The 10000-nt window shown below is 47.4% G+C and overlaps 1 protein-coding gene across 1 annotated transcript in view; it reads left to right on the top strand.

Annotated features, from left to right (window-relative positions):
- The window catches only part of LOC125953484 (zwei Ig domain protein zig-8-like), a 54386-nt gene that overhangs the window by 26267 nt on the left and 18119 nt on the right, over positions 1-10000 (top strand). The window contains exon 3 of the mRNA XM_049683095.1: positions 806-1000. Within this exon, the coding sequence (XP_049539052.1) occupies positions 823-1000 (178 nt within the window). The 5' untranslated portion in view covers positions 806-822. The remainder of the gene's footprint in view (positions 1-805; positions 1001-10000) is intronic.

The raw sequence follows: 10000 nt of genomic DNA, 5'->3' as shown, positions 1-10000 counted from the left end.
CCCCCCCCCGTCACCATCCCGTCGTAAGATTTAATCGTGAGCATCTGTTTCGAAGTTTTGCTCAATCGAGTTTCCGGGGCCCAAAATTGCATAACGACAGAACACCCCCCGGTAAGGGGGATGAGGGCTGTTGAAGGTGGACAGGGAGAGCCGGAATTTTCCAGTGCCCGCAAAACCGGTTTCCCTCGCTCTCTCTCTCTCTCGCTCGCTTTACTTTCTTCTCGATTTTTTCTTTCTTGGGGTGAGCTTTTATTCCGAATTTTCTCAACCCCGTACCATCGTCCCGTCGATCCGGAGAGCTTGAACTGTCAGCTGGGACTGGACTTACTTTCCACTGGTACCACTATTGTGGTGGTGGTGGTGGTTGGTTGGTCTGGCGATGCTGCTACTGCTGCTGCTGAAAATTATGCCATTTGCAGGAAAGTGTCCTTCGAATAAATGGGGATGAGGAAGTGAAGGGTGGTAAAAACCACCCCCAAAGAGGAAGAAAGCGCTAGGAGTGGGGTGGGGAATGAAATTGGATTGGATTTGGGGCTGCTGGCCGGTGGCTTGGCAATCGGGGACCGATTTGGAAATCGGCCAACTGTGTAATCGGGTTGGCGCTCAACTCAACAGTCCACCTTCAAGGGGCCCAGCGGCAAGGGTGGGACATCGGGGGAGATCGGTTGCATCTCACGACCTCACGGGGACTCTGTGGAAGTTCGTCTAACAAAAGAATAAATTCCTTGAGCCTGTGAGTAATATGTATTTTTCTCTTTCTTTCTTCTCTCTCTTTCTTCTCTCTCTCCCTATGATTCCACTCCAGGTTCACCGTTCACTTCTATGAATTGTGGCGCGTCGGTAGCGCAGCGTAGCAGCAGCAGCAGCAGCAGCAGCATCAGTAGCACCACGAGGACGACACCAACGTCGTCGAAGCCCGTCACGAAGATGGCCGCTCGGAAGGAACGGAACAAAATGTGCCACTCTAATTTAATATTCATCGTGCTCTTCATTTGTACGGGTGAGTGAACGGGCGACCAGTAGTTTACCCACCGGAGTCCCTCGCAAAGGGAGTCGCTCGGTGTTTATGTTTCACGTTTCTGCCCTCTTCTCCTCTGTCAAACCATCTATCGGGGTGAAGGGAAAAAAAGATCCCGGGAAATGAAAATACTAGCTGGCCTACCCGAACCGAAACAATCTCGGGCAATCTGGTCAGACCCAGAGAAAGACATGTGCTGCCAGCTCCATCAGTCCGGTCCGGTGGAATTGGAAAAGTTGTTCTTTTTTTTTTGCTTTCCTCCAAATTTCCTAACCGAACAGAACAGAACAGAACAGAACAGAAATGCTGCCAGTAATGAGGATGCATCATTCCGCGAAATAGGGAAGCTCTTGCACGTCGCAGCAGGCCAAGGCTGCACCGTGGTTAGCAATGTTGCTCCCTAGTAGCAGCAGTAGTAGCGACATCGAATCCAAGCAACCACCGACACCGACGTCCGATGAACAAAGGGAACGTTTGTCACAAAACTTTTTGCTCGGAACACAACACTACCACCACCAGTAGCAGCAACAACGAGGCACATTCCAATATTAATTAGACGCCCTTTTGGTCCGTTTTGCTGCCACTGCTGCTGCTGCTGATGATGATGATTTTGCTGCTCTTCTCGTGACTCCCCTCAAAACGAGTTATGCGATGAGAGAATCTACACCGAGATCATATCTCTGCGCTGCGTAGGAGCATGTATCGTTTGATTCTCCGTCACACGGGGGGCAGGGAGATCTGAACGGCCCCTGGTAACGGGGCAACGGGACGCCCGATGCAATGATGGAAATATTTTGCGATGGAAAGTATTTTCCATTAGCATGCCGAGCATCGCTGGCAGGGGGTTGTTGTTGCTGCAAAGCTAAGCGAAGCGAAAGGGAAGGGAAGGAACTGTAGGGGTAGTGGGGGAGTAAAAGTCAGAGTCAAAAATGTTGCATGAAACTGGCAACTGGAGCAGCATATACAGTTCCTCCTGTTTCTCCTTCCTTCCATTCCTTCCTCTCATTCCATTCCATTCCATGCGATGAAGCGTGTGTTTAGTGATGCGTACCGGAGGATTCGTAACATTCCACCTACCTCGAGCGCACACACACACGCACAGGGGGGGGCCTTAGAATCCTGGTTCCCGGTGCTTCCTGTGCCCGCAAAAAGGGGCCAAAACGTCGCTTCAACCGTTTGCTCCGCCCGTACGATGCACAAACTTTTGATTTATGTGTCGATGTGCGTGTCAGGGAGGGGCCAGGGGAGTGGAGCGCTGTGTGTGTGTGTGTGTGTGTGTGACCCAGGTTGTCCTTTCCGTATCGCCGTATCGACTCGGTGTGCCCGTTGTACAACAACGTTACAGTTACAGAGCTTATGCGGCGTTGCGGCAGTCCCGTGCGCTATCTACGATAATAACAGCTCATCAGTTTCATCTTCTACGTAGAGAGAGAGAGAGAGAAAGAGAGAGAGAGAGAGAGAGAGAGCGCACACGCTGGTGCCCTCTGGGACGACCAGTGCTGTTGCTAGTGACCGTCGAGAAGAAAATCATAAATTATGCGCCAGCCCGGCAGCCCGGCAGCCCGGCCGCTAGGTTGCCAGCATGCAACAAAATTGCGCCCAGACACGGAGCCTCACTGGCACTGGCAGATACACCCAGTAGTGGAAATCCACTGGCGATTGGTGCGGGCGCAGGGTGGTGCTTTGTCAGTTCCAACTAAAAGTGATCCACTCCACCAGTTCCAGGGAAATGGGCTCGGTCCTCGGTCCTGCTGCTGGTGCTGGAAAGGTGGCCCTGCCAAGTGTTATTAGAAGTGATACAGTTTGAGAGAGAAAAAACTGGCTGGCGACGACGGTCCGGGCTAGTGGAATTAGATCAATACCTACTACCCCGAACCGAACGGAGGGCCTCTCAAGGGCGGCTCCCAAACTCCAGCAACGTCACGGAAAATTGGAGTTGTCGTGATGGTTTTGGACCCCGGACCCCGAGTTCCCGGAGAGTTACTTCTAGGGGAGGGTTTTCCTTGGTATCGGGGCAGCACACACACACACGCACACACACACGCACACACACACGAAAAAGGGCGTCTCAGTCACTCATACATTCCATCTCTCTCTCTCTCTCTGCTTCATTGGTGGCCTTTGAGCCGCTGACTTTGAAATGCCGTTGGCGAAAGTTGCTTGAAACGAAAGTTAACAGTTCCCCGATTCCGAATTCTGCTGCTTCCGTTTGCGTGGTTTGGCCCTTCAACCTGACATTAGTGACGTTAAATGTTTGCGGAGTCCAAAAGGCCTGAACGGAGCATTGTGTGTATGTATGTGGGTGTGTGGAATGACCCTTTTTTTCACGCAACGCTAAACAATCGTGGGCAGTCCTTTTCGCTTCCTTTGTGTATTTATTTTGCAGTCGTCGAGCAGTCGAGTCAATCAAAAGATTCCTCTGCGCTGCGGCTTTTGTCCCTTTCGTATTAGAGGAAAGCTCCCACTGCTTTGCTACCTGCTTTTGGGGCGTGGGATTGAGTTGAGTTCGATACTGATTCGTGGTCGATCGCACATTCGATTGCGTACGTACGTGGGCGCCACGTTTCCCCCTGGTACGTTGCTTGTATGCAACCTCTGACTGATAATGCTTCAGGGGCACAAAAAGCCATGATTGCAAGTGCCCTTAGGCCCTTACAGTGATGATGATGATGATGGTGATGGTGATTGTGCTAGAACAAAGAAACCGTACCACAAAATGGTTTTCTTATGCAGCAGTCAATCATCAGCGGCCTGCTCGATACAACACAAACTGGCACTCTCTCTCTCTCTGCTCAGAGCAATCCATGCCAACAATAAGTCCATAAAATGAAGTACGGCCTCGACAAGACACCTCCTCCTCCTCCTCCGTTCTTCGCACAATCAATCGTGTTTATCGCGCGAGCGCGCGCGCCTCTATAGCGTTGTTGGTTGGTAATAGTCGGTAGCCCCAGCGGAGTAGAAGTGCTAGTGCGCGCACGGGTGGCTTATTGGTTCGATTATGCGATTATGTACTAGTGGGCACGGTCGCCGCTTTTATCCACTTTCCCCCCGAGGGGAAAATATGAGGAATTTGAGCCGTATGTCTAGTAGCCGCCTCAGTGGGCGTCAGCCATAAAGTAATCAAATGTTATCGTAAACGTTCTCTAGTCGGAGGCTAGCTTGTTGTGCTTGTGCTTGTGGTTGTAGACGCTGCTCGAGGCGATGAAAGCGATGGATGGATAATACCATCGCGATAATACTGTTCCCCATTGCTCTATCCATGTACGCTTGAACGTTTAATTTATAGAGATCGATTTTACCGGTTTTGTTTTATGTCAAGTATAAGTAGGCGTGTCGTGTCGAAAGCAAACGCTAGCGTGCTGAGATAAAGTTCTCTGTTTGGAGTTGCTTAAGAAGACAACTCACAACGACTCTCAATGAATACTTGATAATAATTTCTACTCGAGTGGTGCGGCTCGCGTTATTAAGTTGCTTTACCCAAGGAATGACTTTACTGACTATAATTTGTTGGCAAAAAAATGTACCGCAGCCCAAGAAACATATCTAAAGATAATGCTGTTACTTTTTCTTATGGTTCTTCAATCGGTTTTGAATCTGATTCCATTTTCTTAGCTAAGTATGATAATAAAACGACGGAAGATCGATGAGTGTTACAACAATTGTAGTACCAACAAATAATAAAGACTCTCCTTGAAAGATGAATACAAAACTCAGCTTAAAGTACTAACGAAATCAACTTTAAAACAATTTATATAGATGGTAACTGGTAGAAACCATCCGCTATACAACAAAGTAGGTGGAATAGTCGGTTGGAAAGAGTTGACAATAGTGCTCGGATTATCGGATGTAACGTTTCGTAATCCAGTACATAATGCCCTCCTGGAGCAAACGTGTAATTAGTGCTCAACACACTGGAAAATTCTATTCTCTTTTTGTTTCCCGGAGTGTACGGGACCAATAGAACACTTCGAAAGAATGTTACCGATCACGTGTTGTCCTATTTTATGCCGTCTAGCCCAACGTATTACGGGGAAATCAATAAACATTGATCGAGTTGAGTACACTCACCAGTAGAAGGCTCAATATATATGTAAGACGGGAGGGGAAATACTCGATTCTTTGCATCCATTGAACTGACAACCCGGAGAATGTTGTTTTATGTTGCAGGCACAAGCTCTTGCTTATGATTCTAACGAAACTTCCGACGCATAACATGCATTGTTTCCTTTCGATCTGCAAATTACGGCATTGCACGTTTGTGTGCATGGATTGCTTTTCTCCAGAATGCAGCTAGCTCTCTGTGGAAGGAGGAATAATCAAGCCAATGCTTTCCAATTAAAAAAAGTGACAAACAGACAGTCCCCCTCCCAACGAATTCACACGAATTCTCAAGCATTCATTTAATTGGAATCGGTCCCATTTGGTGTTACAGCTAATACAAAACCAACCGTCACTTCCGACAAGAGTTGGTCTTGGATGTTGGACCATTGGTTTTCGGAGAAAACCGTCCCGGATTCGGTATTTGCATATGCACCAGTTCTTCCAAAACAAACACTTCGATACAAACAACTCTCGCATCATCATATTTGGTTGGAACAACTGGGACCTCGGTCATCGGAGAAGATCCTTTCTCTCTCTCCGACTAAAAACCCGAACCCATATGACAAAATTGGTGAAAAACAAATTAACAAACTCAAAAGAGGGCACTTCCACTGCGTCTCCTACACTAGCCAGGACAACAGAGGCTAGCACCTTCTTCTTCTTCTTCAGACTAGCACCTTCTTCTTCCAAAGTCTTATAACTTTTCCCACGACACACTGGACACGGATGGTGGCTTCTATAGTCTTCTCCTTAGCGCTAAACCGCTCCCGGCTACCCAACACGCAAACCAATAAATGGTTTTCGGGGGGGCGATGGTGTTGGTCGTCCGTTCCATGGCACCGATAACGAAGTCCCCACATACCATACCGACCGGCCGGGCAACTTCGATTTAAAGTTCAGCTTCAATTATCTTGTGCAGTGCAGCTAATCAAATATGGCCGACCCGGCGCGGTTTGGTCATCGGTTGCCCGGCGCTGCAGGACTTCCCTTTCTGTTTGTACAGCCAGAAGTCGGGGACCTTGTGGAGAAGTTCAGCCGATTCAGCGACATTGCCCGAGGGAGGAGGCAACGGCGATGTCCCAAAGTATGTGTATACCTTTGATCATAATGCTAATCATACGTATAAATGAGAATGAGCCCCGAGATGCCGCCCTCTTCCGATGACCCCGTTCCGTTGGCAAATAATGCAAATGAATGTAAATATGCATATACATGTGTTTGTGTCTTGCCGGACCACGATACCACGGACCGTTCGTTTCCCATTTTGGGGACACACACACACACCAAAAGCTCTGATAGACGCTGTGCGGTCAGCCCAGTGGAGAGGAACGTTGGTTTCTCCGGACCGAAGACACAACCAAGGATCGGATCGGATGCAACGTGACCATCAGCCTGTCTGTCACTCCACTCCATCTCCATCTGTGTGTGTGTGTGTGTGTGTGTGTGTGTGTGTGTGTGTGCGGGGCCTGTAATTCAATTCGATTAGCCCAACGTTTGACCGCAGAAACCATCGAACTGAAATTGCAAAACCTTCCGCTTGGAACGAAGTGAACCGAATCCTCGGACTCGGTGTGTGCCTGTGTGTGTGTGTAAACTCTCGCTTAAGCTCGACCTAGGCCAGCCATAGGCCCGGGTCACCCCGGGACAACCAAGATAATCTAATTAATTTGATGGCAACTGGCGCGCTGCTCTCGTGGCGGTTGCTCCGGTGGAGGCCGGTGACGGTTTTGCGGTTTGCGGAAGGCGGGTTGCGTGGTGATGAGGACGTGGATAATGAATGAATGAATGAAGGAGGACACATGCGCCAATCGTGCGCAAGGTCGTCCCAACAACAACAACAGCAGAAGCAGCAGAAGGGTAATAGTGCTGGGTTGGTCGACCAGCGTCATTGACAGTCGCTACGTCGGTCGTCGGTTGTCGTCGTCGCGGGAATATGTAATGCCAAAAGGCCGGACGGCGATGATGTTGGGATTAGCTGCTGGAGCACACAAGACACTAAATCCCCGCTCGGGAAGCCCGGAAGGGAGGGGGAGGAAAAACAATCGAACAAGCGTTGTGTGCCAGAGCCAGAGCTCGGAAGCTCAACCGCGGCAGCGGAAGTCTTTCCCCCCTTCCCCGATTCGTATCGGTAACTTGTTGACTATCGATTAAATCAAGATCATCACAACGAGATACGCTCGATTTGATGATGCCGTGCGCCCTGTGCGCCGAGAGGCAATTGCGTAGGCCGTTGGTTGCGGTCTCTGCCAGTGGCGCGGGCTTCTGACGTCGTCGTCGTCGTCGTCGTCGTCGTGCAGGCACTGGAATGAGCACCGCTTGATTACGGCACCAGCGGGACCAGATAGTACGGAACGGATAGTAAAAATGCTTTCAGCATTATTGGAGGGCTTAGTGGTTGCGGATTGGTGCGCTCTCGCTATCAGATCCGAGGGCAGGGAGCGCGGGCAAGGTTCGGGTGGAGATGGTGGAGAATTAGTTGCATAAGGTGTCGCGAGTACTTCCCGTCATCCCCGGGGGTTGGGTCGAGCTGTTATCGATTCTTTTGATGGATCTTGAGCCCTGCACTGTCCTGACAGGTTTGCTGATGGTCGGTTGGAAGATTTAATCATTTATTGACGTCCGTCCGTCCGTCCGTGGGCTGGCCTAACGATTGGTGCTTTGGTGGTGGTACAAAAGAAGTGCTTGAATCGATTTCCGGAATTAATTATGGACGGCTTTCAAATGGACGTCCCACAAGCGCCGGTGGAAGTCAATAACTTGTTTTTTGTTTTCTTCTTTTTGCAGTATTTTTCTGCTGGCTGTTCTGTTTCCGGGAAAAGTGGGGAAAGTAAAGTGCGAATCCTTATTATAGACCCTCTGCTCTCTGATCTACTGTCAAGGGATAAGAAGGAGTCGTACCATTTAAGGGGCTTTGATTGGAACTTATAAGCTTGTGGTTCTTGTTTCGCTCGTGGTAAAGCTGGATAGTGATTATTGTTAATCCTACCTAAGCTTCACAAGTCACTTCCTTCGTTTGAATAAAAGCACCGCTTCTAGAAGAGTAGCGAGTGTTGATGTAGATTATTGTGTCAGTCATTTGGAATTAAACAAAAATATGTAAAAAAATATCATAAAATAATGACTTAAAGAGGACAGTACCATGAAAAGCAATTGCAATAGTAAAAACGAGTATTGATTTGGAGCAGGTGCACCAGCAACAAACCTTTGCTGTCGTTTGCGGTTTGTGGTTTCAAATACATTTATCAGGATGCAAATGAGCTGTAAGAAATTTATAGCTTTTTGTGATGAAATATTCCGCAAAGGAGAACATATTTTTATGCGAGATGAAACGTTTACAACAAATATAAGAGATTTCTCGGCAGTTTTAAAGTTTAGTAGCATTTAAAATAACTATTTATACGCTTTGAATTAAAAATGTCCTGTTCGTCACAATGGCCATAAAGTAGTATAATGGGCTTATAAATAGTTGCACTTTTATCAGTTCGTTGACGTCTCTCTGCGATTGAAAATCGCTTTGAAATCGCAGCGTGTGGACGCTCCACAGATTGCCCCGTTTTGGCAGCGACCAAAGATTGGATCGACCAAACTAGCGGTAAATCGCAACGTGTGGACAACCCTTAAGAATACTGCATCTTACGAATGGACTTAGCAAGGGATTTTGCGTAAATGCCAAACTTTAAATAAATCGGTATATGTTATACTCTACTAATAGACCCCGCTAACTTCGTTCTGCGACTCGACTCTTGAACCCTTCTTGAATTTCGGCTGCGCAATCCTATACTTGATCTTCTGATTATTTTCGTAATTTTTGTTCTATCCAAGATGATCATCAAACTTAAACCACTTTGCAAATCTCCGTTGTAAGACAATGTTACGAATTAACCAATCTATCCTTTATTTACACAAACCAAGCGATGTTTGGTCTGATGGCTATAGAAAATGAAAGTACTGTAGTAGGCGATGACGATCAAATTAGAGTAACACTTCATCTACACGGGCGCGAGAAAGCTGAAAATGAGATGAGAATGAAAAAGTTGAGAATGTCAAATCCCATACAAATGGAAATGTAAAGATACAAGTAGGCTGTCACAAATGTATGGGATTTGACATTCTCGCCTTTTTCATTCTCATCTCATTTTCAGCTTTCTCGCGCCCGTGTAGAGAGTCGGTAAGATTATCGAATTGATCGAAGTATGCATTGGAGCTGAAAGGTTTTCTTCCAATGTTTTGAAATAAAATCAAATCAAGTAGGCTGTGAAGCGGAAAGCCAGTGCAAAAAAGAGTTTAAATTTGCCATTAAAGACAGAATTTTTTCAACATTTCTCTACGTAAATCGGCGGAATCGGCACATCCGTTCTCACTCTATCCGTTATTCCGTTATTATACTCTATTTCAAAGATCAACTGAAAAACAAAGTGTACAAAAGACATATCCAAAGTTATTAAAACATAACTTATCGTATCTTAGACCTTAGCAAAAGGCCCTCTTTTACAGCAGCATAACAAATAGTGGAATCCAAAACAGTGAAAACCTCTATCGGCTACATTCATTTGAGCATTCCGCCATGAATCACCGTGAAACATGCGTCCCTGAGTTGTTGCAAATCTTCCCCAGAGTGCGCCATAAGTCCAGGCGACATATCAATTGCAAATGATTACCTCAATAACATCATGGAAAATGGGACACACGATTCCCCCTTCCCTGGCCTACTCCAACTTACCCCACCACCAGTCCGCACTACATGAAATGGCGAATGGCAACGAAAACAAATAACTTCCCGATCATTAAATCCGTGCAACAACATACATACAGGTCCATAAATCAACACTTCAACCGGGATTCACACACACACACACACTCGAAGCTCCCGGAACCAGGACC

This window comes from Anopheles darlingi, chromosome 3 (genome assembly GCF_943734745.1).
Source record: "Anopheles darlingi chromosome 3, idAnoDarlMG_H_01, whole genome shotgun sequence".
Classification (NCBI taxonomy): Eukaryota; Metazoa; Arthropoda; class Insecta; order Diptera; family Culicidae; genus Anopheles; species Anopheles darlingi.
Note: the sequence above shows the minus strand (reverse complement) of the source record. Positions and strands in the feature narration are given on the sequence as shown.